This window comes from Panthera tigris, chromosome A1 (assembly GCF_018350195.1).
Source record: "Panthera tigris isolate Pti1 chromosome A1, P.tigris_Pti1_mat1.1, whole genome shotgun sequence".
Classification (NCBI taxonomy): domain Eukaryota; kingdom Metazoa; phylum Chordata; class Mammalia; order Carnivora; family Felidae; genus Panthera; species Panthera tigris.
In genome coordinates this window covers 79,162,897-79,189,867 of record NC_056660.1, presented here as the reverse complement: position 1 = coordinate 79,189,867, position 26,971 = coordinate 79,162,897, and the positions used below count along the sequence as shown (strand labels likewise).

The window sequence follows — 26,971 nt, the reverse complement described above, 5'->3', positions numbered from 1 at the left end:
TCTCCATTTTCGACCCGACACCCTCCCATTTTAGTGACACTGACAGGTCTTGCACGACCACGTGGTGACAGACCTGCTCAGGTCTGTCCTTTGTCCTGGTGCCAGGTCCCCCAGAGCCCATCTCTGCCCGTCTCTGCGGGGCCGGGGGCGCTGTGTTTCCCCCAACGCTCTTCCCTGGCGCCTGGCCTGGGGCCTTGTGGGCACAGATGCTCGGGCTCGGGGTGTCTGACTCTCCCCTTCTCTTTCAAGGTTTCCCAGGATTACAAGGCCAGCCAGGCCCTCCGGGTGAGTATCCTTGGCTGATTGTTTCAGATAACTGTACAACATCTGTGTGCTTCATGTCCGGAACATGTTTGTTGTGTATGCCAGGGTTTGCCAGAAACGGCTGGCGATTTTGTGCATGTTTTTCTAGTTATGACAGCAAGGTGTGTGCACAGCTGTGGTCCTTTACTTTGTAAGTCACAGGCGGCCCTGCGGGTGTGTGTTCCTGGGGGTTCTCATGCCTTCCTCATACTTCTCTCCCTGGTTTGGACCGGCCTCTTTGCCCCCGCCGACCCCCAGGCTCCTTCCCTCCACCCACACCCCCTCCACTCAGGTCCCCAGTATCTGGCAGGCCCCGCCCCCCCGCCTCACTCACCCCTGCCCAAGGACGAAGATCCTGTGTGTGGCAGGCCCCTTCACGCCCCCCAGCCTCATTCCCCCCCCCCCCCCCCCCCCCCCCCCGGCCCAGATGCAGGTCTGCAGCATCTGGCAGACCCTTCAGCATCGGTGCCCACAGTCCCTGTCTCTGGGGTGACTTTGTTTCTCTCTTGGGACTAGAATCAGGGCTGAAGCCTCCCTTACTGATCTGAGCACCTCTTCTCTGTGGAATCTCACAGCTCTTGCTTGAACTTGGTGTGTGATTGCATCACACCTGCTGCTTAGCTAGTGTTGGATCCTGTGTGTGTGTGTGCATGTGAACATGTACGTGCGTGTGCATATGAGCATGTATGTGTGTATACATATGAGCGTGTGTGCATGTGAACATGTGTGTGTGTGTGCATGTGAGCATGTGTGTATGCATGTGAGTGTGAGTGCATGTGAGCGTGTGTGCATGTGAGCATGTGTGTATGCATGTGAGTGTGGGTGCATGTGAGCGTGTGTGCATGTGAGCATGTGTGTGAACATGTGTGCATGTGTATGTGAGCATGTATGTGTGTGTGCATGTGAGCATGTGTGTATGCATGTGAGTGTGGGTGCATGTGAGTGTATGTGCATGTGAGCATGTGTGTGAGCATGTGTGCATGTGCTCATGAGCATGTATGTGTGTGTGCTCGTGAGCATGTTTGTATGCATGTGAGCATGTGTGCACATGAGCATGTATGTGTGCATGTGTGTGCACGTGAGCATGTGTGTATGCATGTGAGTGGGTGCATGTGAGCGTGTGAGCATGTGTGTAGGCATGTGTGCATGTGCATGTGCACATGGGAGTGTGTGCATGTCTGTGCACATGCGTGTGTACACGCTCTCCCAGTCCCTGGAGTGGGTCATACAGGCTGTGAGGGAAACCCACATGTGCCCTAGAATCGATACCACAGCCAAGAGCCTGGAATCCTTACATCTTTGGTTTTGTTTTTTATTTATTTTTGTGTTTTATTCTCTTTTGCTTATATTTTGCTTTCCCCTTTCTGACAGTGCTTTGGCTATAATTTCCCCCAAGCTCCTTCCTTGTCTCTGGAACAGACTGTACCCCAAGTCCGTCCCGCATTGAGGATTTGCTTCAGCCATTCTCAGGCAGGGCCTTCTCTGCCCACGTTCCTGCTTTCCAGCAGAGCTTTTGGGTCGGCCTCTAAAATCACCCCATGTCTGTTTCCATTCACTTTCTTCCTTGTGCTTAGGAACCATGCTGGGGCTTCTGTGTCCTCGTGAGCCCGTCACTTCCTGTCTCCCCTGGCATTCACCACATTTACTTTCCAAAACCATTCATCTGCCCAACTGTCTCCTAACTGACGGTGTTGGGAAAGGTCTTTGAAACTGCTCTGGCCTCATCTGCTCTCCCCTGGTTGGAGCCCGGCCGCGGGCTCAGCGCCCCGCCCCCCAGGCCGCGGGGTCCCCTCCTGGGTCTGCAGCCCAAGCCCCAGGGACCGCCTTCGGTTCTTGCTGCACTGAAGAGTGGGTTTGTCATGGATGGCTGCAGTTCCGCTCCTGGGACCTGTCATCCCTCGTATCCCTCGTGTCTGCGCTGCTCTGCTCTTGGTTCAAGGCTGCGTGACAGTCCTGCCTCTGCCCTTGGCTGTCAGTCCCCCACCTCGAGGCCAGGGTAGAGCAGCCCCCGAGCTGGTGTTCTGCCGGCTCTTCTCGGTGCGCATCCTGGGGGCCCTGTCATCTTGTCCTCTAACATTTACAGCAGCCGAACTCGGCTTTCACGTTCACGCCTGACCTCAGGCTCCACCAGACCACCTTATTTGTCTTAACTTTTTGGCTGTTCCGTGTAGATTGCCAACGCAGTTCCCGTCCCCTAGGCCTCCTGTCCCACTTCTGCTTTTGTTCGGTGACATTTTTATGCCTTATCCTCTACGTGGGAATAGAATTGAGCCCCAACAGCCTTTTCATTCATGCAGTGGGAATACTATTTGCACCAAGAGAAACTCACAGGTTTTTCACGTCTGTGTGCTAAGTCCTTTTCCTTAAAGCTAACTTGTAGGAGGCATTTGCCTGGCAACCTTCATGTGGTGGGAGGCCTGAAAATTTAGCTCGTTTTTACTTACCTAGAGCAGTTCCCCTCTTGGTGATGGGCACACCTTATTTTACCCTGAACAGAGTTAGGAAAATTTGTGTGGCAGACGCTGAGCTCACACGATGATGGTGACATTTTGCTCTGGTTTCAGGCTTCCCGGTACCAGAGCTGGCAGGTGCTCCTGGCTTTCCCGGTGAAAGAGGGCAGAAAGGTGACCAAGGGTTTCCAGGCACATCTTTGCCGGGACCAAGTGGAAGGGACGGGCTCCCGGGTCCCCCCGGGCCTCCTGGGCCCCCTGGACAGCCGGGTCACACAAGTAAGTTCTTTCCAGGACAGTTCGCATGTGTCTGGTGTGGGACGGGTGCCGGGCAGAGCTGCCTGGGTGTTGCGGGGAGGGGGGGGCGGCGCTCCAGGGTTCTAGTGGGATACAGAAGGCCGGGCGTCCCAGGCTTTGTGAGTGATTTGTGTCCCACTTAGCATCTTTGCAATGCTAGTCATGCTACGGGATGGAACTATAAAACAATAACCCTGGTCAGAGGAATGAGAAACATACCAGCCAGTTCTGAGGCTCTGGGCATCGAAATGAAAAGGCAAGGCAGCTGAAAACGGGATGCATTCCTGTTCATCCAGAGACACAGATTAGCACTAAGACACGCACGCACGAACAAAGAGGGGTCTGCAGGGGACGGAACGCACGACTTCTAAGTCGAACGGTACTTTGTGTGGATGTTTCCCGCATCAGCTCACTGTCAGAGCTGAGCATGGGACGTTAAACTCTTGAGTCAGTAAACGGGGTCCTGGGACCCCAGAGTGACACCAACGCAGAATGTAAGACTTCAGAGGAATTAACTCCAGCGGGAACATGTGAGATTCTCATAAGCAGCACGTGCCCCTCAAGCACTGGAGACCCTGGTCTTCTGTGGGGCTGATGCAAGGGGGGGCCATGGCTGCAAGTACCAGGCGGCTTATTTGCCAGAATTCAAACACGTCTTTAAGAAAGCGAGTTCTCGTGGGCGAGGCTCCATACGGAGGCCAGATAGGAACTGGAGGGAACAGTTGATTCCAGGTGTGAAGCTTTACTGGGAAAGGATCAGCAGAATTTTCTTTGTCAAGGTGCCCAGGGCAGGGGTGGGTCTGTGACTTCGCAGGGATGCCCCCCCTTTTTCCCACGGATCTGGGAAAGGTGGAGAATGAAGATGATAGTGAAGTCCTATGACATTCAGCCCCAAGTCACTTTCTCTCCATGTGTCTGAGAGGGTTGTGAGTGGCCAAGGGGCCTTCGGGGTCACAGGTTTACTCAACAGGTACCCCAGGCACTGTCACAGTCCTGCCCTCCTGGGCGTGCATCCCATGGGGGAGTGGAAGCCAAGTGAATTATGTGGTCTGCAGGAGTGACAGGTGCAGGCTAAACACGAGCAGCGAAGGGACCGCCAAGTTCTGGGTGAGGGTGCTTCGGGTCATGGGTCTAATTTAAGTGGAGTGAGAGGCAAAGATTGAAGGGGATGAGGCATCCAACCGTGGGGAAATCTGGGAGAACTTATTTTGATACGTGTAATTTTTTTTCACTACCAAAATAAGAACAAATTTCATGTAAAAACATGACCTTCCCACTGCTGTTAGTCGAGGAGGATGCGTCAGCTGAGTGCAGTGTGACATCTGCCATCCCCGGTGCCATGTTGTCCCATTTTGTTTATGTTAATTAAGTGATTCATCTGCATAACTTTGTTTTTTTTTTTTAACATTTATTTCATTTTTGAGAGAGAGAGAGCGTGAGTGGGGAGGGGCAGAGAGAGAGAGAGACAGAGAGAGAGGGAGACACAGAATCCGAAGCAGCTCCGGTCTCCGAGCTGTCAGCACAGAGCCCATCATGAGGCTCGAACCCACAAACCGTGAGATCATGACCTGAGCCGAAGTTTGGGCGCTTCACCGACTGAGCCACCCAGGCGCCCCTTAAGTGATTCATCTATAAATGAGATTTTTGTTCAGTTGCACAGTGTATGTTAAAGAGGCGACGTGTTAAGATGAATTGATTTTCACAAGGATGTAAAGTTGCTTTCTTACGGGTGTGTGGGATTCTGCCTCAGATGAGGCTGGCCAGAGATGCGTTCTGGAAAAGGAAAGAAGTGAGTGATCGAATGTCTGCCCGTGTCCATGTGCCTGCAGTTGTAGGATCAGGGAGCTCATAGTCCCCGGTGCTCACACAGCCTGGCGGTGCTGGCTCCTCACGGTCAGATAGTGTAGGGGCTGCTCCTGGAAGCATGAAAATGACAAGACTTTGTTTAAGAGCAGGAAGGGCCCAGCAGCCGTGGGCGGACCCTGGGACAGAGCCATCGCCACCTCAGGGCTCCTTACCGCCGGTGCTGTACCTCCAGGAACCCCCCGGGAAGACATAAACCCCGAACCCACAGACAAAGCAAGAACTCTCTCTGTCTCCCTTGGACTGGACTTTGCACACACTTGAAATGACCGGTCTCTTCTGAGCTCTGAAGGAAGTCATCAAGCAGGAAGGTTCGGGCCCTCTGTCCGGCCTTCTGTTTGGGAGAGCAAACCCACCGTTGCCCGTCTGGTGCCTTGTGCCCTGGAGAGAGCCGGGCTGGGGGGCAGGAAGGTGATTCTGGCTGCTTCATCCAAGTCAGGGTGTGGGGACAGGGCATCAGGTGAGGGGCACGGCCTCTCTGCTGGCCCTCTCCCCTCCTCCTCGGACGCAGCTCACTCACCAGGCTCCAGTCTGCAGTGAGGACCTGAGCGCCCAAGGGGAGCCCTGGGGTGAATTGTTGGCTCTGTCGTTCTTCTTCCAAGATATTGGACCAGGAGACATGAACTCTATCACCGCGTGTCTGAGCTACGAAGCAGTGCTTTTTCTAGCAGAACCCCCGACAGATGGTGTTTCCACGAGTGCAGTTTGTTTTCATGCCTCTTTACGTGCGTGGGGCTCAGAATTGGTTAGAAGCGCGTCCCCATGGACAGCCTGCATCTCTGAAACAATGATGACTTCGCTGTAAATTTGCTGAGGAAAAGAAAAAATAATAAAGTTCTTCAAGTCTCGGCTTTCAGTTCGCAGATGTATGGCCTCGCTTTTCTGGGCTAGTTTTTTAATCTGTAGAATAAGGACCCAGGTGTGTACCTTACAAGGTGAAAACGAAGGAAGGTACAGGACAGGGCTGATGAACTGAGAGGTGCTTTAGGATCGTAAAATCGATGTTTTAGCAGTGATAGTGTTGAGAGGTCGGATGGGTGCTGGGTGGGCCTGTGTTCAAATTAACTTTCCAGGATCGCTTTAAGGCAAGCTGAAGCTGAATTTCCGGCACGTACCAAATAGCCTGATGTACTTTGGTATCGCAGTAGGGGTGGGGTGAAGAGGGGGTGTTGATACCTGGTTTCCGTTTGGTGGGAAGGGTCCTGTAACTTTGAAAGTCCATTCCAGATGGAATTGTGGAGTGCCAGCCTGGACCACCAGGGGACCGAGGTGCCCCTGGAAGTCCGGGGCAACCAGGGCTGACGGGCGAAGTCGGAGAAAAAGGTAAGAGATGCCGATGTTTTAAAAAAATGATGATTGTGCTGGGGGATGTGACGTACTTCTGCATATCGGGAGCGTGAGCGTGCTCTTCCCTTATTCAGAACTCCCGTCCAAGTCTGTTCCTAGGATGTGTCTCCCTATAGCTCTGTCGGGATGTCCCGTTGTTGGGTTTCCAGGAAAGAGAGAGAGAGAGAGACAGAGACAGAGAGAGATGAGAGAGAGACAGAGACATAGAGACAGAGAGAGAAACAGACCAGAGAGACAGAGAGAGAGCTATCAGCTGGGAGGCAACAGGGAGCCCCGGTCCTGACACGTAACCGCTCTACCCTCTAACGGCCAGCAGATTAAACCCTAAGACTGATATCTTAGCTCAGTCTTTTGGTTCAAAGTCTGGAAGATCCATTCTCAGAGAACGAATGGCTTTCTTTCAAGTGAGTCACAGATGTGTGCTCAGAACACTCCCTAGTCCTCTGAGCCCTGTTCCTGTAATTGGTGTGAGTGAACCCGCCTCCCTGGGGTGGCTGCCCACGCCCTCGGCTCTCAGTGTTAAGGTCACCATCTCCCAGTGCCTGCCGTAACGCCAACCCAGCACACAACAGCCTCTCTGCACACTCGTGCCGACAGTGGATTCTCACGGCACCAGTGGTGCCATCTGAGAGTGCCGTGCCCCTTGGACGGTCCACTCTTGATGGGTGTCTCAATAACCAGAGAGTAGAGCCACCGGGAGACTGTCCCCAAGGCTAACCCCACTGGGCACCATTGGTGGCCTTCCTCTGCAGATTTCTTCCTCTTCCAAAGTCAATGGCACAAATGCTGCGTGGAAAACAGTTGCAGCTAACATCTAATTTGGGCAGCCACGTAAACCTCACAAGTGGAAGTGGTCTTAGCAGTCATCACGGAGGGCCACCAAGCCTTTGGTGTCATTAAAAACCAACGCGTACTTGGTTTGTAACGAATGTTTCTCGTTACCAGATGGTTGGTACTTCCTGAGGTGGGACATTCCTCCTTATGACACAGAGTCAAAAGCTTCTTTGTCCTGAGACCTCCACACTCTTGCTGTAGAACCACCACGTGTGAATCCCGTGGGGCCCAGAACTTAGCAGGCTGCCAGCTGACTTGTGCTGTCCCTGTCCCACAGATGGGCTCCTGTTTGTCCTTGCCCACACAGCAGGGACATGGGCTGTCTGTGTTGGTCCCATCACTGTTCCCAGCAGCAGGTTCTGCCAGAGGGGAGCAGGCTTAGCAGTGCCGGGGCTGTGGTGTGCCAGTCCGGGCCAGGCCAGGGCACGCAGGCCAGCCCGTCACTGCCCGGTAGTAGGGGCTTCTCCTCGCGCCGTGCCCTGATGAGTCCCTCGAAGCCAGGCATTTTAAGGTTTAGGACACAGGTTTATCTGAGACACCATATGGCCTTGTGGCTTAGTTTGAAAATCAAGACCTAAGATGTTAGAATTTCCAAAAAAAAAAAAAAAAAAAACGAGGCATTTTCTCCCTTTTTGTCTGTGCTGCAGTCTCTCTCCCTTTCTGTCCTCAGTATCGGGTCACGTACGTGTTCCCGTTTTCCTGGCTTTTCATTCCCATTGGTCACCCATCAGCCTGTAACCAGGTTTAACGTCCAGGAGTTACAGGTGTGGAGTTCGCTAAAAAATGCGACATCAGAGAGAAAGGTGATGGGAAGTTTTCAAGACGGAAACAAAACTAGAGCAGTCAGATCTTTCCAGGCTGTGAGCAAGCTTCATTTCCAGATCACCTTTTGGCGAGGCAGTGCCCGTCCTCGTGCAGGGCAGAGGGTCCCGGCGCCCCAGCAGTGGCCTGTGAAGTGTGCAGAGGGTGGCGGGTGGGCCCCGGGACGGGCACACGCCACTGGTTAGCACAGCAGAGGTGTCTGGGGGCGGGTGTTGGATGACCAAGGACACTGCACTGAAGCAGGACGCCATTAACAGTGGCTCCATTTTCTGTTCTGCCACCGTGCTGCGGACACTTGCATTCTCACGTGCATGTGAGGACCTCTGTGTTCCCTTTGCAGGTCAGAAAGGAGACAGTTGCCTCATCTGTGACACAGCAGGACTTCGTGGGCCCCCTGGACCACAGGGACCCCCAGGAGAAATAGGTGAGACCCCGGATGTGAGCGGGACCAGGCCAGAGTTTGCTTCTGCGGGTTGGAAATCACACTGAAACGAATCTTATGCCATGAGAGACCACATCTCTGCATTTAAAACTAAAGCATAAAACAGAAAACTTTCGGTCCCACTTCCAGGATTTGCCTACTTTGTTGAAAGTCGTCCGGATGACCTACAATTTGGCACCAGAGAGCCCTTCCAACAAAAGGGCGATAGCATACAGTTCCCTTAGCTCCACAAATTGAGTTCTCTTGAACGAAATGAACAGAAGTTTTCTGGTTAAAACGGTTCCTGGCGTGTGGGTGGGGGCACTTGTCACCAGCTGCTTCAGTGGCTCTTGTCCACATCTGGGGTCGCTTTTCCCCTTCCCGAGTCCACCTTGGGCACGTTCGTTACTACCGCATTGGGAGTCTTCAAACACCATCTGCTTCTATGAAGGTCCCTCTATGCTCTTGATTCTTTTTTTATTACTTTTTGACTTTTTTCAATGTTGACTTATTTTTGAGAGAGAAACAACACGAGCAGGGGAGGGGCAGAGAGGGAGACACAGAATCCGAAGCAGGCTCCAGGCTCCGAGCTGTCAGCACAGAGCCCGACATGGGGCTCGAACCCCCGAGCCGTGAGATCACGACCTGAGCCAAAGTTGGACGCTGAACTGACTGAGCCCCCCCAGGCGCCCCTGTGCTCTTGAATCTTGAAAAGGAAAGGTGTGGGGTTATTAGGATGTGTCTCACCCACAATGTGTCCTACCTCCCTTGTCTTCCTAAAGGTTTCCCGGGACAGCCAGGGGCCAAGGGTGACAGAGGCTTACCCGGCAGAGATGGCCTGGAAGGACTGCCTGTAAGTAAAGCCGTCTGGTTGGAGTACTTAGTGGAAGTAGCTGCCGAGCCAGCTAACAAAGGTGTATGTTGCTGCATTTGTGAGCATGGTTTCTGCAGTGTTATTGGGGTGCTGGCCCAGTGTGGCTGTCTAGAACAGTCTGGAACAGTCTAGAATCACTCTACATGTCCACCCGAGGGTGAGCAGGACTGTCCAGGCCAGAATCCACATCTCAACCGCCTCTCTCCTCACCTGGCCAGAATTCAGTTGCCACGTCCCTGTGTCCAGGGGCAGCGGCTGCTGTGTGTCACCTCCCTACAGGGTCTCTGGGGACTCTCTGGGGACCCGGGGTACTGCAGGGGCCCCTCCAAGCAGCCGCGCTCCTGAGGTCGGCTGCCGACCTTCTGCGTGAACATTGCCTGTCACAGCAGTAACTTAAAAACGTGCCGTAAGTTCAGCACGGGCAGTTTCCGTGGAGAGACGAGCACTGGCCTGTTTCCTTCGAGGAGTTTGGAACATTTTCATTCTTCGTCTCCCAGAGGTGTTGTTCGGAAAATTCCTGTCACCTGTATCTACCGTGGGGGTGCTTTTCCGCATCTGAGAATGAGATGCCTCTCTCACGTCGATGTGCAATCTTTCAGTTAAATGAAAATCAGCTCCTAAACTTTTCTCATTTGTTTAAAAAGAAGCCATTGAAGGGAGCGGTCATCATCTCAGACACTGAAGGGCGCTTTTGGTGCACGTGGTCTGCTCTGTCTCTAAAGCGTTTAAACCTGAAGGCCTCGTTCTCGTATTTTCTTTGTTCCTCTAAGCTTTGCAAGCATTAATGAGTTTCTCCACTTCCTTTCATGACTTTTTTTTCCATTTTTCCTCTCTTTCTTCTTCTGTCAAAGTCAAATCTTCAGCGTTATCCTTCTTTGAGGTAGCTCTTTAACTTTGCAATCTTTAAGGATGTCGCCGGCAGCTTTTATGATAGCAGGTCAGGACAGAAGTGGGCGTTGACATAGCCGTGAAGCAGCTGGGATTGAGCGATGCGTTTTCTCCTTTTGAAGTTAGATCTTGGGATTCTGCTTCCAGAACGTCCCTGGTGCCTGGGGAGCTGAGTTAGAAGTCGCAACTGTTTAAAATATTTCTAAATAAATTAGAAGTTCCCATAACTGGGAAGCCATGGCTCTGGTGGGGATCAAAGACAGAAGAGCTTTGAAGAAGCAGAAGAGGATGCTTTTAACCTCTGGACACGGTCCTTATCTACTTGGCCTTCCTGGAAACTTCCTGCCTTGACTCTGCCTGAAACCCCATGCAGACACCAGCCCCCCAGCCCCCAATCTAACAAAAACGGGACAAGAGGAAGAAGGGAGAAGGACAGTTGAGGACAAGTCCTCATGAAGAAGAAAATAAAGAGAATGTACGACGGGACTTCTAATCCCCACGCCTTCCCCATTGGGAACTCCGAGCTCCTTTCTTTCTGCAGATGCCAGAGGTTTCTAAAAATTGTTTTATGGGTAAACAGTTTAATTGAGAAGGTAGTAATTTAACTTTGATTTCAAGCTGTCCTGTGACTCCATGGCTTACCTGGCTCACAGATGGGGTCCTCTTATTTCAAATGTGGCTGGGGCTGGTGGAGGTGCCCAGGAACCAGTGGAACATCCTGGCAAGCAGGTGATAATGACAAGAGATGAAATGCTCTGGCTTCCTATTTGATTTAGGTAGCATTTCTGTGACATGTCCTTTTGCAAGCCGAGTGTTTGATTTGGGGACCGAGGGACAGGCTGGCTCCTGATGGGGACCTGAGCGGCTTTCGTGGTCATCGGGATGGTCTCTTGAAAGGAGTTGTGCTCTTTAGAAGCAGCCTGTGTAGCCGCTGGATCTTCTCTAATTTACGGAGCCAACGCCAAGTTTTCAAGGCAGTGTTTGATTCCTTGTCACTTCTCTCAAGAGATGTGGATCCAAAGGCCTTTGAATTGCCTAGGATTGAGATGTTCCGGGGCAGGGAAACCACATGAGGTGTCCTCAGATCAAAATGTCACCTTTCAAAAAAGAATCAAGATTTCTTCCTTGAAGGATAGCTGGCGAGGTCACCATTATGAAGATAAAGAATTATATTTCCTCGCTCTGTGCTTACAGAAAACTGTATTCCTAGGCTGTGAATCTTCACCGTAAAGGAACACTGATCTTTCCAGGTTGAGAAAAATCTACACTGGTGGTGATTTCTTACACTGGTGTTCAGTTTTTACTGGTGAATATCGCTAGGTCATCTCCCCCTTCCTCCAATCCCCCCCAGCTGCAGACATTCAGGACACGAAGTTAGCCTTACGCCTGCCCTCCATGCCCTGAAAGACGGATGGGAGAGAAAGGTGTGCAGACACGCATTCTTAACAAAGCAGAGCAATTTCTGTAATGAGGACCGAGCTCTATACCATGGAAACACAGGAAGGGCTCCACAGAGGAGTCTCGGTGTAGCTGGGACTTAAGGATCCACAGGAGCTAATGTTCCCTGGGGGGAAAGTGCTCCAAAATACCACAACCCCTTTTAACTAAATAATGAGTTTTCCACACCCCCCTGCCAAAGTGCTCTGCGTGTTCGTCCCTCACCGGCTATGTGCTTTCAGTCTCTGCCCTGCGCAGTTGGGTGAAGAGTCGGGAGTGACGTGCCGAGGGCCGTGACCCATGGTGGGCGCACGATCGATGGTACCCGCTTTAAAACCTAGAGATTGTATGAATTTAGGTCCCGGCCCCTTCCTTTCTTTCTGTGTGCGTGTGATTTGCGTACATCCAAGAGCCATTTCCGAGGGAGTGGTGAGAAGGAATTCAAGTGAAATGAATTGTCCCCAGAGTCTAAATTCCGCCAAGTTGGGCAGGGAGGCTGAAGGGCTTTCTTTCTCAGGCCTGAGGGAACAAACACTTGAGATGATGATTTGAAACGTTGTGAGCCCCGGTTCTCAGAGTGGCCAGAGGAAAGACCATCTGTGGGTGTGGGCGTTCCTTGATTTAACTTTCCAGGAACTGGGGAATGTGCTAGGCTGTGTCTCTTGGGAAAGTCCCTTCTGTTCTGCTGACTGCTCACAATGACAGTGATGGAGCTGGCCCGTGCTCACACCCGGACTTTGCTCTCCTTGTTGCCTGTCCTGTCTGCACCCAGAAGCCCTCCTCCAGTTCCTGGGCCTAGGACGCCCCACGCTCAGCAGCTTCTGACAGTCGCTAGAATGTTCGTGTGAATGTCAACAGTTGTAAGCACAGGCAGGTTATCTGGGGCCTGCCCTACAACGTGGGCACCACTCCCCCCTCCCCCGCCCTAACCTAGTCTCTGTGCGGGATACTTAGTACAGAGTTTTTGCCAGGTGTTTTCAAGAGGAGCACAAGAAGCGAGGTCAGATCAGGGCTTTGTCACAGAGCTGTTGGCTGCTGCGGAATGAAGGAGCTGAAATAGGTGACCATTTTTCGGGGAGGTGGCTTCTTGATATCACTGTGGACTAAACCCCGCTCATGCTGGGTCACTCTGTGGACAGATGCCTTTGCTTTGTGCTTGCAGGGACCGCAAGGTGTGCCAGGGCTGATGGGCCAGCCCGGAGCCAAGGGAGAGCCTGGCGAGATTTACTTCGACGCACGGCTCAAAGGAGACAAAGGGGACCCGGGCTTCCCAGGCCAGCCCGGGATGCCGGGCAGAGCAGGCACTCCGGGGAGAGACGGCCACCCGGGTCTGCCCGGCCCCAAAGGCTCCCCGGTATGTTCATCTCCAGCCTTGGGAAACGCACGTTAGAAGCAGGTCTGCAGAGAATGCAGGAATGAGTTATTTGAATCGCGTCTACGTATTTTTGTTTGGATGGGTCGTTGTTATCCATGAACTAATTCAGCGGCTCATGCAGAAACTGACGGGTGTGAACGTCAGTGTTGATGCTGTTGGCTGGGGTGGAGGGGTGACCATGCATAGGCATCTCCTGACGTGTTTTGGGCCGCCAGAGAGACGTCTGTGTGTCAGATTCCGGGTGTCAGGTGGGAGGTGGCATTTCAAGTTAGCGGGGTGCGAGACATCCTCGAAAGGTCAGTTCCAGATACAAATACTTCAGTCTTTGAAATGTGTCCTTGCGTGGGGTGGGAGGGCGAGTGCCCAGCCTGGACAAGAAAGCTGGAGTCATTTATTAACTGCCAGATGACCCTTGTCGGAGGGTGGGAGTAAATAAATAGCAGAAGCCAGCTAACCCCTGCTACTTATTTACCAAAGACGGTGGAAAATGTGACATGAACGTGTATCGGGATGTCTGTTGATAGCGTGTCTTTTTCTCTCTGCCGGTCAGGGTTCAGTAGGGTTGAAAGGAGAGCGTGGCCCCCCCGGAGGAGTTGGATTCCCTGGCAGTCGTGGCGACATCGGCCCTCCTGGGCCTCCAGGGTTTGGCCCCATCGGCCCTGTTGGTGACAAAGGACAAATGGGTTTTCCAGGGAACCCTGGACCCCCAGGCCAGCCAGGTGAGGCCCGAGGTCGCACAGAGCACGGGGCTCGGGAGTCGGGTGTCGGTTCTTCCAGGAGGTGGACGTAGCCCGGGCCCTTCCGTCACGTGGCCGTACCGTCACGTAGAAGATGGGCCAGGCTGGGTGATGTGCAGAATCTGGCTGTAAAGAATTTGACTTCGTGGGTGATTTTTCCTACAATAAGTACATGGTGCCTTCCAGTTAAAGTTGGCCTTTTGTGTGGAAGTGATGTCAACGTGAGCCTGCTTCCCTACGTATTTTCTGTGTGAGCTCTGCGCTGAGAGGAGAGAGTGTGGTAGACGGACAGGCGTGACCCTGCCCTCCCGGAGCTCGGTGTCCGGGGTTTGGCAGCATGCACGGAGTGAGGCCGACGTGAGGGTTTCCCACGGGCGTTCTCCCCCCATCCTCACGCCCCACGTGTTCCCAGGGACGAACGGGGAGAAGGGGTGGCTCAGGCCTCGCACACCCCAGGCTCCCGGGAGTGCTTAGTAGAACGTGATTGAGCGTAGAGACGGCACAGTCCCGTCATTCCCTAGAAAATCCTGGACTAAGAAGAGGAGATGCCAGGGACGGCTTGGGCACAGGGGAGAGAAGGAGGAGGGTGTGACTAAGAAACATCACGAAAGTTGTAAAGATGAACAAAAGGACTTCAGATGGTTCAAATTGTGTGACTAGTCAACCTTGAACAACGTAGTTACTGGATAGTCAAATGGACCAAAACAAGAACTAGGCAGGAGAGATTTCACAACGGGCGCCCCCTCCCCAGGACCCCTGTGGACGCCTGAAACCCCACGTATGCTGTGTTTCTCCTGTACACACAGACGTGTGGCCCAGTTTCACCTGTAACCCAGGCCCAGTAAGAGATCACCAATGGTACCTTATAGTGAAATAGAACAGTTAGAAACATACAGCGTTCTAAACATTGTGTGAATGTGTTTCTCCCTCAATGTCCCTCCTTGTCCTGTACTCAACCCCTCATCTTGTGACGATGGGACAGGACAAAATGCCTGTGGCGAGGGGTGAGTGATGCAGGCGTGTGCGCATACCTTCTGTGCTGCGTCATCTGGTTCCGGGGCCCCGGATGACTGTAGGCAGCTGAGACACACAAAGTGAAGCCACTGACTTGGGTGGATGACCGTGTGGCCCTCGTGCTCACCAATCTGCCGATTCTGTCACAAGCCATATATCCGGCCCAAGTTCTCTCAGTTCCTATCCCATCGGGAGCTATTACTTCCTGAAGTCATAGCGTTAAGATGCGCAAGGTCTCCAGCATGGAAATGTCAGCCTGTCTTTGCTGGAAGTGCAAGTGGCCTAACGTGTATCTTACCGTCATTCTTGTCTGGTGGTGGGGTACCTAGCAGCGGGCTATGGTTCCCTTGATGGTTGTTCTTTGTGTAGCAAGCATCCCAGAAATGTTTCTTTTGTGACTCCTTTGGGGGCAGAGAGATTTTGACCTGGGAAGACCCCCCAATCCTGGTAAAGGGACGTCTGATCCGTTTCCCCATAGCCATAGCCCCTGACTCCGCAGTCAGCATCTCAAGTGCTCTTTGAGCTTGCGGGGTCTGGAAACTTGCAGAGTTGTAAAAGGGAATCAGACTCTTCGTGGCCAGAAACTAGCATCAGAGAAACCATCTGGGGCAGCCACAGACGCGTCCCGGCAGTGAGGGAAGGAAGATTCCTGAAGGAGGTGTTGATGGTGCTATTGGTCAGCTGTCCACATTCTGCAGGGTTCCATCCAGACCCGGTCAGCTTTGGGGTTGAAACCCAGGCTTCTTTGATCTGCCAGAGCCCTGTTTACTCTGGTGACATTAAAGGCTTATTCCCAGGGCGGGACTGATGGCAGATATGTGTTGGAGTCAGTCGGCTGGCATTTCCCAGAGCCTTTAGCTAAAGAATGTGGTGGCTGAGCCTGGGAGGCCCTGTATGTCTTAAATTCCGATAGGGCGTGTGAGGAGTCCACGCGGTGTCCTTGGAGGTGACCCCATGGTGCTTTCCGAGCAGCTGAGCCCTGACCCCCAGTGGATCTCTGAGGCACCAGTGCCTGTACCACTCACACAGCTCACAGCTGCCTGGCTGCAGTGTTCCAGATCATGCCGGATCGCCCAGTTAGCATGTCCTGGAGGTCGTTTACCACTAGACGAGCAGAACTGAGGTCGGCTTCAAAGCAGCTTAGAATTGGTTTTGTCTGATAAATTGAACAGTGAAGTGTTTTGGCTTTGAGTCAGGCTAATTAACAAATTACCCATGGTCATCTCACCTCGTTTCCTAGTTTTGTGACCCTTACTTTGGACTCTTAGAGAATTCATGTGTCAAGTATCTAGATTCTTCTGGATGTAAATTTTGGGGAAAACAAGAAGAGCTCACTGTGAAAGATTCTAGATAAGTAGAGAGAGGAAGTGGAGGGATCCACATGGGGCTTCTCTATAGGTACAAACTGCTCAGGACAGGATGCGGGCTCTCGCTGTCCTTGCTCAGGACGGGATGTAGGCTGTCACTGTCCTCGCTCAGAACGGGATGCGGGCTCTCGCTGTCCTTGTTCAGGACGGGATGTAGGCTGTCACTGTCCTCGCTCAGAACGGGATGCGGGCTCTCGCTGTCCTTGTTCAGGACGGGATGCAGGCTGTCACTGTGTCCTCCCTCAGTACAGGATGCGGGCTCTCGCTGTCCTTGCTTGGGACGGGATGCAGGCTGTCACCCAGAGTCCTCACTCAAGACAGGACGGTGGCTCTCACTCAGTGTCTGTGCTCTTTCCTCAGGTCCCAAGGGTGAAGCTGGACAAGTTGTGCCCCTACCTGGTCCCCCCGGAGCACAAGGACTTCCGGGGTCCCCGGGTTTCCAAGGACCCCAAGGTACATTTAGTGTCCTAGTTTGTCTGGAGATACAGTTGGGACATTGACACGTTTTTCTCACCCTGATGGTTGGTTTTGCTCACAACAGGTGACCGAGGTTTTCCTGGGACGCCGGGAAGGCCAGGCCTCCCGGGAGAGAAGGGTGCCGTTGGCCAGCCCGGAATCGGATTTCCAGGGCCTCCTGGCCCCAAAGGTAAACCCGGAGGACAAGCCCCACCCGGAGTGGGCCCATAGCTCTACTCATGGCCCACACAGGCCCAGCTGTCGGCACCGAGGGCTGTGGTCTTTCCATTGGTTTGCACGTAAATTTTAGGAGAGAAAGAGGCGAGAGATACAAACACTCTACTTGAGGTAGCGACGTGCCATTAAGGGAAGATTGCCAAAGTCTGGAGGGCGGTGAATCCACCCACCAGGGAGCTGGGTGACGTGGTGCCTCCACGCCACGGGTGTTGGTCAGGAGGGGCTGGGACCTTGGGGGCCCAGCCAATGCCCGGGGAGCTGACAGAAGCTCTTTGGGGTGTTGGGGGCGCTCTCCTCATCAGTGCAAGAGGTACACAGAGCAACGGCACTGTGCCGGGCTGGGTTTGGGTCTCCGGGAAGGGTGCTGGGGAATGGGAGGAGGCCCCCACAGCACGGAGCCTGGATCCCCACGAGGCTGGCATTTCAGAAGCAGCATTTCTTTCTGAAATCTGTGAGGCAGTGAGAAGGACAAGGTCCTGGGTGTGTCAACCCTGCAGGCAGGCCCTGGTGGGGGCACCTGCCATCATACACCTTGGTGCGGACCGAGCAGGCGCTGTGAGCAGCGAGGGGCACCTCTTTCCCATTTAGGCCGGCATCCTGTACCCTGTTTTATTGGCCATGTGTGCAGAACCTCATGGAAAGAGCTCTCCAGGCCCCCAGCTTCTTGTCCAGAGGCTCTGCGTGCATCACACCCGCTGTCAGGGTTACAGGCCTTCACACTCGTCTGGCAGCTGTGTCACACACGCACACGCATGCACATGTGCACACACATACATGCACACGCGTGCCCCCATGTATACACGCATGCACACACTCGTGCACACACGAACACACACTCTCTCATGTGCATGTACACACATGCATGCGCACATGTGCCCACACGTACACACGCACATGCACATACACCCACACGTATACACACACACTCGCATGTGCATGCACGCACACACACACACGTGCCCACATATATACACATGCACACAAACACGTACACATACATGTGCACACATACACACACTCACATGTGCACACACATGAACACACACTCTCATGTGCACGTACACACATATGCATGCGCACACGTGCCCACACGTATACACACACATGCACACTCACATGTGTACATGCACACCCACCCACACGTATACACACACTCGCATGTGCATGCACGCACACACGCACACGTGCCCACACATATACACACACAAATATGCACACATGCATGTGCACACGTATGCACACACACTCACATGTGCACATACATGCACACCCACCCACACATATACACACGCACGCACACGTGCGCACACGTATACATGCACGCACACGTACTCACATTTGCACACGCATGCACACACACACGCACACACACACAGCGACCTGTGTCAGGCTTGAAGGCCAGAGGCTCTCAGCCACCCTCAAGGTCACAGGGACAGTGCCTCGACCTTCCACCTGTCCATGAACCCTGTTCCCAGTGAGCCCCATCTCACCATCGTGATAGGCAGAATTTAGCGGTAAGGTCTCCCAATCGGAGGCTCTCTGCCCACTCGCACGAAGTGGTTTGGAGATGCGGATGCCGGTGGGCAGTTAGGTGCATCGTGTGTCCAGCTCCCCGGTTACAGCTGCCCCACAGCACCTGCTTCCGCACACTTACAAATCCCCGAGCGTCGGGACCCTCCGCATCCCGCGGGATAGACTTTGTGCACAGTAGAGCCCCGGGGTAGCCCTTAGCCCACCAGACCCTCTAGGGTTGGGACCCAGACAGCCTCTGATGCCCCACGCGCCTCCGGTGGTGTGGCCTCCAGTGGCTTGAGAAGCAGTGGTCTCAGCGGGGCTGTTCAAACTGGACCGTGTCCCGGAATCAGAAGTCCCGCGGAAACGCGCGTCTGCTCTGGGAGGTGTGGGTGGGCCTCTCCTGCAAGGCGGCCCCCACCTTGGCTGCGCTGGGGACAGCGGAGCCAGATGCCACCCTAGGCTGCTTGTGCCCTTCGGGGGTGGGGCAGGTGGAGAAACCGAGGTTATCGAGGAAAGGAGGAGGGGAGGGTGGGGGAGAGGCGGCAGGCACGGGTCTGCGGTCCATGGCTCCCAAGCCGCTCTGGCTGGTGCAGGCTGGTGCCCCACCCCGTGGCTGGGGTGGCCTCAGGCTCCTCTTAGAAGCACCTCGGAAGGGCTTCTCGTTGGCCAGTCCAGCCAGTTCAGGGGCGTCTGAGCGAGTGTCAGGGCAGTGAAGCAAGTGGGGACCAGCATTATGACAGTAGTGAGTGTTGACTCTTCAAAACAGGTGTCGATGGCCTGCCTGGAGACGTGGGACCTCCCGGGAGCCCAGGCCGCCCAGGATTTAATGGCTTGCCTGGCAACCCGGGTGTGCCCGGCCAAAAGGTGGGTACTGAGCGTTCCCCGGATTGTTCTTTCCCTGTCCTTGCTGTTCATCAGACACATAAAATGTGGCGCGCGGAGTAGAAAATAAGCACACTGTGTGTGGCGGTTGATGTTTGGGGGAGAACCGTACGTTTCGGCTCTGTGAGTGTGCTCTTGCCTGAGTGTGAACTGTATCTCAGCGTACAGTGCGGGTCTTATTGTGAGCGACAGGACAAAGCCGCATGAAGGCCACTGTCCTGAAAGGCGTGATGGCAACCCGGGAGGGTCTAGCTTTACTGATATTCTGATCCAGTAATTCTTCATGGCGGGGGCTGCCCTGGACATCGTGGGCTCTTTAGCCACCTCCCCCTTGGCCGCTGCCCACAGATACTGAAGGAGCACCCCACATCCGCCCCCAGTTGTGACAACCAGAACTGTCTCTCTGAACATTATCAGATGTCACCGGGGGAAACACGGCCCCGGTTGGGGACCCCTGGGCTCGAGGGACTTAAGGACTCTCCTGGCCTCAGACATCCCTCTGCGACTTGCTGATACTTGAAATTCTGCTCATTGAGTATAGCTGACCAATTTCACCTTGCCAACAAAAGAGCTGTCCTTGCCTGTTCCTTTTCTGTTAGGAGGGTGGGCAGAGGCCGTGGGGATTGGGTAGGGGTGCACAGGCAGGCAGGGGCCGTGGGGGACCGGGCGACGGAGGCAGCTGTGTCTCAGTGACCCCAGGGGAGCGCTCTCTTCAAACACACCTGATCTCACGGTGTCCCATTCCATCTGTGTGGCTGACGCGGCTTCCCCTCATAAACTGCACTAGATGCACTCGTGAAACACTAGTCCGTGGTGGTGCCATGCGGATCGCTTTGCACACGTGAGGCTCATGAGTTAGTAAATGCAAATGGAATTGGGATAAGGATTTGGCTCATGATTTAAAGTATTGTGCTTTTTCAAAAGTCCCTTGGATTCACTTCCTTCTGTTTTGTGAACTTGCTGCTGGGACACGTGGAAGAACCTCCAGTGGCCACTTCCTCTGAAGGTTGTGGCCACGGTGGACAACAGGGGGGCCCGGTGACGTAGTGTTCCTCGGGCCTTCAGAGTACTTCCTTTGTCGTCAATCATCTGCATTTATCAAAGCCCTTAGATTCATGACATCCTTTCCATGTTTAATTTGAGGTGAAAGCCTTCGCTGAGACAAAAATCTCAATAAATGGTGTCCTGGTCCCATCCTGGAACGTTGCCACCTCGTAGGAAGCTGTCTATTAGCCGCTCGCAAAGCACATTGGGCATTTTGTCCATCACTTGGTCTCCACTCCTCACAGACACAAAGCGAGCGGAGGGCCGGGGACTCGGGTGGGAATCCTCCCTCTGTGACCTGGAAGGCATTCAGCCATGGGGAGCCTTGATTTTCTTCCTTCATAACATAACAGTAATAAAAACGAACCACCTCTGATTTGTATTGAAATCGGAAGGGGGATGGGTGCGTGAAGGCTTCGTAGGCTTGAGGTTGGACAGCTTCTTACCGACGGTCTGCACTTACGCCGTTGGCCGGATGGAATCCCGGCCTCTCCTGCTGAACCGGCTTCTCTGTGTTTCGGGAATTTCCAGGGAGAGCCTGGCATCGGTCTGCCTGGACTCAAAGGGTTGCCTGGTCTTCCCGGCATCCCTGGCACACCTGGGGAGAAGGGAAACATCGGGGGACCGGGCGTTCCGGGAGAGCATGGTGTTATCGGCCCCCCAGGCCTCCAGGGAATCAGAGGTAACTTCTTCCAGACAAAAGTGGACTGTGGTGGATGGAGGCTGGGCCTGTTGGTTTGGTGTCCACGGGGTACCTGTTAGGTTCTCTGCATTTGTTGAAAGAATGATGAAAATCGCAGATGGTTAGAGCTTACGGTCCTGTGTTGTTGTGGCTGATTGTGGGGGTGGGTCGTATGGTCTGTGTGCCATTCATTTACAATTTCTTCCCATCCAGGTGACCCAGGACCACCTGGATTACAAGGTCCCAAGGGAGCCCCTGGAGTTCCCGGGATAGGCCCACCTGGAGCGATGGGCCCCCCTGGAGGACAGGGACCACCAGGGTCCTTAGGTGATTATCCCTTCCCCACATCCCGCTCCCCAAGGGGAAGGGGCCAGCTCCGGAGCCTGAGTGAAGTGGGGATTAGAGCCCCCTAGTGAATAAAGGGGGGAGGGGGATTCTGTTTTGGGGAGACTGGTCTGATTGCCCCCTTAACCAGAGTTTGTGGGTATCTTTCTTTTCCTCTCCCTGAGCTTGGTTTACGTGCCAGAGAGCACCCCCGCCACCCCGCCCAGCCCCACTTCATGTGTATTCAGTGACATTTTCCTTTAATTCAGAACGACTGGTGTCTCCACCTTACCTTTCCGTGGGGGGTTGGTAGTTGTGGGTAACGTATACTAACTGGTCCTGGAGCCGCCCTGGTCTTCAGTAACTAGTCCCAGAAGGGAGAAGGTGCTGGGGGCCCATGAGTGTAGCCGGGAACACAGCTGAAAAGCAGCTAGTCTTGGGTGTGGACACTGGGGAGGGCCCGGGGAGGGGGAGGGGGCTTGGCAGGAGGGAGGGCTCGGTCTGGGACAGTGCTCGTGTGGCTCCCCCGTGGCTCCCCCTTGGCTCCCGACACGGCTCCCCGAGACAGTGGGAGTTTCCCAGCCCCCTAGGGTGGACTGCACACTCACGTGCCGCCTGCAGAAAGGGATGGTGGGACACAGAAGGGCGCACCGCGGAGCCCCCTGCTCACCGCTCCTGCTCTCCACCTGCTGTAGGCCCTCCTGGACTGAAGGGAGAGAAGGGCTTCCCCGGATTTCCAGGCCTTGACATGCCGGGCCCGAAAGGAGACAAAGGGTCCCCAGGGCTGCCCGGCCTGACAGGGCAGTCTGGGCTCCCCGGTCTTCCCGGACAGCAGGGCACGCCTGGCCTTCCCGGCATTCCAGGTAAGCGGCTTGTAAACGCCGGCCCCTATCTGTCCCCGACTCCCTGCGTCTGCAGTCTGCATTCACAGCCCCTCGTCTGCCGCAGGTCCCAAGGGAGAGATGGGTGTCATGGGGACCCCGGGGCAGCCTGGCTCGCCAGGCCCGGCAGGAGTGCCAGGATTGCCCGGAGAAAAAGGTAGGGGCTGGTCACTCCAGAAGAGCCCGTCTTGTGTCTGTGTCTCTGTGTCTGTTGGGAACTCTGGAAGGGTTGAAGGTGCTATTTCGTACCAAGAGGCAGAGGAAAGAAGAAGGTGAAGCAAGGGTCGGGGAGACCCCTCTTCCAGTAGGAGCTCACGGTGCCCGTGCCTGTGGGGGCAGGGGCTGTGCTCTGACCCAACCAGAGAGAAGACCGGTTTCCAGATGCTCCTTCACCTGCACAGTTGAGGTGTTTGCTCTTTTTAGAGCCAGTGGGATCTCCCATCATGCAAGGTCACTGGCACGGAGTCCTTAGAATCACGTTAGCAACAGGGGCAAATATACAGGCCTTAATTTTTATTTCTTATCTGGTTATTTGAAATTGGCCCCAAAATATGTTTCTAAAGAAATGGACTTTGTGAGACATAAAAAGAGTCTTTTGTTTAGTAGAACAAGAAAACTCCCCATTTTCTTATTTTGTATAGAATTGAGAGGCACTGTGAACAGGTGAGATAAAGCTTCTTAGGAAAGAGGGGAGATGTGAATCATTTAAACTAATAATAAGCAGAGTCACATGCATGTTTGAGTTATTCGCAAATAATGAATTCTTAAAACTGGGCTTTACCGTTCATTTACTCAGGGCCCAGATCCTTCCAGTAGCTCAGACGCTTGCCTGGTGATGCTGCCTTCCTTCTTCATCGGCGGCTCTGCCCGCCAGAAGGAGGGCCAGGCCTTGTCACCGCTGCATCTCACCAGGTGCCTTCTCTTCCCTTTTCAGGGGACCACGGCTTCCCGGGCTCCTCGGGGCCCAGGGGAGACCCCGGCTTCAAGGGTGACAAAGGAGATGTGGGTCTCCCTGGCAAGCCTGGGTCCATGGATAAGGTGGACATGGGCAGCATGAAGGGTCAGAAGGGAGACCAAGGAGAAAAAGGTGAGCGGACGAAGCAAAGGCACGTCCACCTGTCTGACCAGCTCTTCAGTGGTGCACCAGCAACGTCAGACCAGCCTGTGTTTCTGCAAGGTTGTCTTTTAGGCGGATGTGGTCATCATGATTCTTTTCTGTGACCTGCAGGACAAATTGGACCAACTGGTGATAAAGGATCCCGGGGAGACCCTGGAACCCCGGGAATGCCGGGAAAGGATGGCCAGGCAGGGCATCCCGGGCAGCCAGGTACGGAGTGAAGTTCAAGCCCAGTATGCGCCAGGAGCTCACGCTAAGGGAATGTCACCCAGCGCTTTTCATAGGCATTAACCTGTTGGGCTTTTCCCTCTGTTCTCCTAGGACCTAAAGGTGACCCCGGCATCGGCGGGACCCCGGGGGCTCCAGGGCTCCCTGGGCCCAAAGGATCGGTTGGTGGAATGGGCCTGCCAGGTACATTGGATTCACAAAAGGGGTCTTCTTTCTATAGAACAGAATGTCCCGTCCCCGCGCTGGCGGGGACAGGTCTGCAGGATGACATGTGTCGCCCCGAGGGCATAATCCAGGCATGTGCACTTTTTACCCAAGTGCACATCTTCAGTCCTGTATGGTCCCCTGCCTCGGGATCAATGGCACTTGGCTGACACTGTGACCATTACTAAAAAAAAAAAAATAATAATAAATCACAGTTCAATCAAATAAAACATGGGCTGTCTACCATCACCTTTCGATCACCTCCAAGTGACTGGCCACCTGGCCACCATCTCCCTGGTGCGGTCTGGCTTCCCACTCGTCTAGGCCAGCCTCCAGTGCCCTTTGGCACCAGCCCAGAAGAGTTCTCTGGGCTCTGCTGCCCCAATCATGACCTGGCCTCAACTCCTGCGACGGGGCTGGAGAGAGGTGGAGAGCTCTGGCCTCGGGTGGGTCTGGGCTAGCACCACTCCGAACCCACAGGGAAAGGGGAGCCGAGGCAGGAAGCCGGCCCCCTCCCTACGCACGAGGCACGGTATCGCTCCATTTGACATGTAGAAACATCTAGCTTGCTGTCTACACCTGCTTGTAAACAGGTTTGGCTGCCAGCATACCTCACGAAACCAGGTATGCATCTGCTTTCCTTGGCCCACCGCGAGACCCGTCTGATCCTTCTGGATAACGGGAATTGATTGTAGAATAAGGAACACGAAAGTCATTTTTCATACTACTGCCAACGTAAATATGCCAAGGAGTTACCGTATGTCTGCTCTGTCTTTGTAGAATGATGGTCTTTAAGAGACAGGAGAGTCACTTCCTAACATGGCACTAATGTGCGGGTGACGGCGTCTGCCTGCGGGACTAAGGGATCAATAAATGCAGGCACACACGTTCCACCTCGTTCTTGGTGGCTGTCAGGGCGCTTTTCCATGTTTAATATTAGCACCCGCCAAGCACGCACTCAGGTGTTAATTGTGTGTGTTTACAGGAACACCTGGAGAAAAAGGCGTGCCTGGGATCCCCGGCCCGCAGGGCGTCCCTGGCTTACCCGGGGAGAAAGGCACAAAGGGCGAGAAAGGGCAGGCAGGCCTCCCTGGCATTGGGATTCCGGGCCGGCCTGGCGACAAGGTAACCATGTCCTGCGTGGACACTGCCCCCTGTGGCCACCTGAGCGTCTCCGCACACTCGGTGATTCAGAGTGGTCTCCCCTGATTTACTGCACATTGTCCCTCTGGCCCCCTCTGTGCACCTTCCCTGCCTTGGCAAGAATCTGGAGACTGTTGAGAGGCGGGACAGCCAGCCCAGGGCTGGAAGGGAAGGGTGAGGAGACATGTGCGGAGAAGAAACAGAACTGGCTCTTGTTCTGGGCTTCCCACTTATCCCCGGTTTTCAGACGTGGACTTTAATTCTTCGCTAGAAAGCAGGACGTGGAATCCATATAGTGTTATCCAGAAAGGGCCCACAGACACGTGCCCGGGGACAGGTACGAAATTAACGGTCTCGATGTCTGCCCACAGGGAGATCAAGGGGTTGCAGGATTTCCGGGAAGTCCTGGAGAGAAGGGAGAGAAAGGAAGCGTGGGGATCCCGGGGATCCCTGGCTCTCCTGGCCCCCAAGGATCCCCTGGGAGCGTTGGCTATCCAGGTAGGTGAGCCGGGCCTCCTTCTGAGCTTGGGTCCAAAGACAACAAAGTCTCCAATTGATGGCATTCCGCTGTCTTGTTTCTTCCTCTAGGAAGCCCTGGCTTGCCTGGGGATAAAGGGGACAGAGGCCTCCCAGGATCGACTGGCATTCCCGGTGTCAAGGGAGAAGCAGGTAGAGACCTGAGGACACAGGAGACAGAGGACACACGGGGGCCTGTGGGGATGAGGCGGGGGCCACCGAAGCTGGGAATTTCCCTCAAGGTGACAAGTCGTGGACCCCAGAGTGTCACGGGTTGGCACACCCCTCTACTTTTCAGATGGACAGACCGAGTCTAGAGTCTAGGGGGGCTCATGGGGCCTTTATAAGATGTGGCCCCCAGTCAGGAGCCAGAACCAGAGCTGCTGAACTGGCTGCATTGCGGCTCCAGTAGGTTCTAGAAGCATGTTTGTGTTTGAGGTGCATTCCTCGAGGATGCCGGGTATGCACGGGGTAACGGCTCCCTGGGGAACTGTCGGGAATGAGCGTCTTGTCGTGACAGGGTCCAGACCTGACTAATGTGGCTCTTCTCTCTGAGGTCTTCCTGGGAAGCCTGGCCCCGTGGGCCCAGCTGGCCAGAAAGGGGAGCCTGGCAGTGACGGAATCCCGGGGTCGGCGGGAGAGAAGGGGGAACCAGGTATGGTGGCTCCTGCTCCCTTTAGAGCGAAATAAATGCTCCTCCGGGGTCAGCATTGCTCAGGGGTTGGCGTCGCTCCAGGGTCGGCATCACTCAGATCTCCAGTCCATGCTGAGTGACCGGGGCTGGGCACAAAGTGGTATCTGTATCACGTGTCCTTATGGCTGTTTATACACTTGTGTGGACGAGGGGAGAGGCCTAGATAAGAAGAGGGGCAGGTCCTGTACTGACGGGCCTGACCCAAAACACCTGGACTCCCGGGGGCGAGTGAGACACACACAGAACGTCCAGGCTGTCCCTCCTCTGCCTGGCTTTTCCCCCTTTAGAGAAAGGGTCCTGGGACCAATTCTTGCCCTCCGATCTGCTCCCATCCCTTGTGGGGGGCTGCAGGTTCTGACGACGAGAACCACGTACACGGTAATGCTTGTGTGTAGCAAGAATGACACCTGAGGTCTGAGATGGGTGAGCCTAAGGCAGGGGCGTGGGTGTGGGGGTGTCACTGGAGAGGAGCCCTGGGACATCTGCTGCGGGCAGGGCTGGCCCCCTGCTTTTTTTTTTTTAATTAATTAATTTTGAGAGAAAGAGCAGGGGAGGGAAAGAGAGAGAGGGAGAGAGAGAATCCCAAGCAGGCTCTGCACTGTCAGCACAGAGCCCGACTCGGGGCTCGAACTCCCAACCCTGAGATCATGACCTGAGCTGAAGTCAAGAGTTGGACGCTTAACTGACTGAGCCACCCAGGCGCCCCAGGGTTGGCCTCTTTCTAAAAGTTCGTTGTTTCGTTCTGCACCCCTTATGTTTCTATTGCAAACATTCATTTTCTCATAAAAAATAATTCATAAAAATGCCTCCATACCTCCCTTCCCCCCACGTTCATCCTCCTGCAAGCCCCTTACTCACGTTTCTGGCCTTTCTGGTGTTTGCTGCCCCCCAGTCCCCAATACCACCGGCTCTCCCTGCCTCCCTCGAGAATGTTGTTAGCTGGACAGTCGTCTGGGAACAGCCGATTTGTTAGTGTCTAGATGGTGGTAGAAAATCAGCACTTATTTGAACAGAGCATT

The 26,971-nt window shown here is 54.3% G+C and overlaps 1 protein-coding gene across 1 annotated transcript in view; it reads left to right on the top strand.

Moving 5' to 3' along the window:
- COL4A1 (collagen type IV alpha 1 chain) overlaps positions 1–26,971 on the top strand; it is a 153,859-nt gene that overhangs the window by 106,260 nt on the left and 20,628 nt on the right. Inside the window, exons 20-40 of the mRNA XM_042980109.1 lie at positions 250–285; positions 2,868–3,032; positions 6,141–6,236; positions 8,257–8,340; positions 9,120–9,190; positions 12,699–12,890; positions 13,462–13,630; positions 16,390–16,482; positions 16,571–16,675; positions 19,004–19,101; positions 20,695–20,845; positions 21,059–21,172; positions 21,865–22,032; positions 22,118–22,207; positions 22,985–23,137; positions 23,279–23,377; positions 23,489–23,578; positions 24,585–24,724; positions 25,114–25,240; positions 25,331–25,411; positions 25,815–25,913. Of these exons, the coding sequence (XP_042836043.1) occupies positions 250–285; positions 2,868–3,032; positions 6,141–6,236; positions 8,257–8,340; positions 9,120–9,190; positions 12,699–12,890; positions 13,462–13,630; positions 16,390–16,482; positions 16,571–16,675; positions 19,004–19,101; positions 20,695–20,845; positions 21,059–21,172; positions 21,865–22,032; positions 22,118–22,207; positions 22,985–23,137; positions 23,279–23,377; positions 23,489–23,578; positions 24,585–24,724; positions 25,114–25,240; positions 25,331–25,411; positions 25,815–25,913 (2,421 nt within the window). The remainder of the gene's footprint in view (positions 1–249; positions 286–2,867; positions 3,033–6,140; positions 6,237–8,256; positions 8,341–9,119; positions 9,191–12,698; positions 12,891–13,461; positions 13,631–16,389; positions 16,483–16,570; positions 16,676–19,003; positions 19,102–20,694; positions 20,846–21,058; positions 21,173–21,864; positions 22,033–22,117; positions 22,208–22,984; positions 23,138–23,278; positions 23,378–23,488; positions 23,579–24,584; positions 24,725–25,113; positions 25,241–25,330; positions 25,412–25,814; positions 25,914–26,971) is intronic.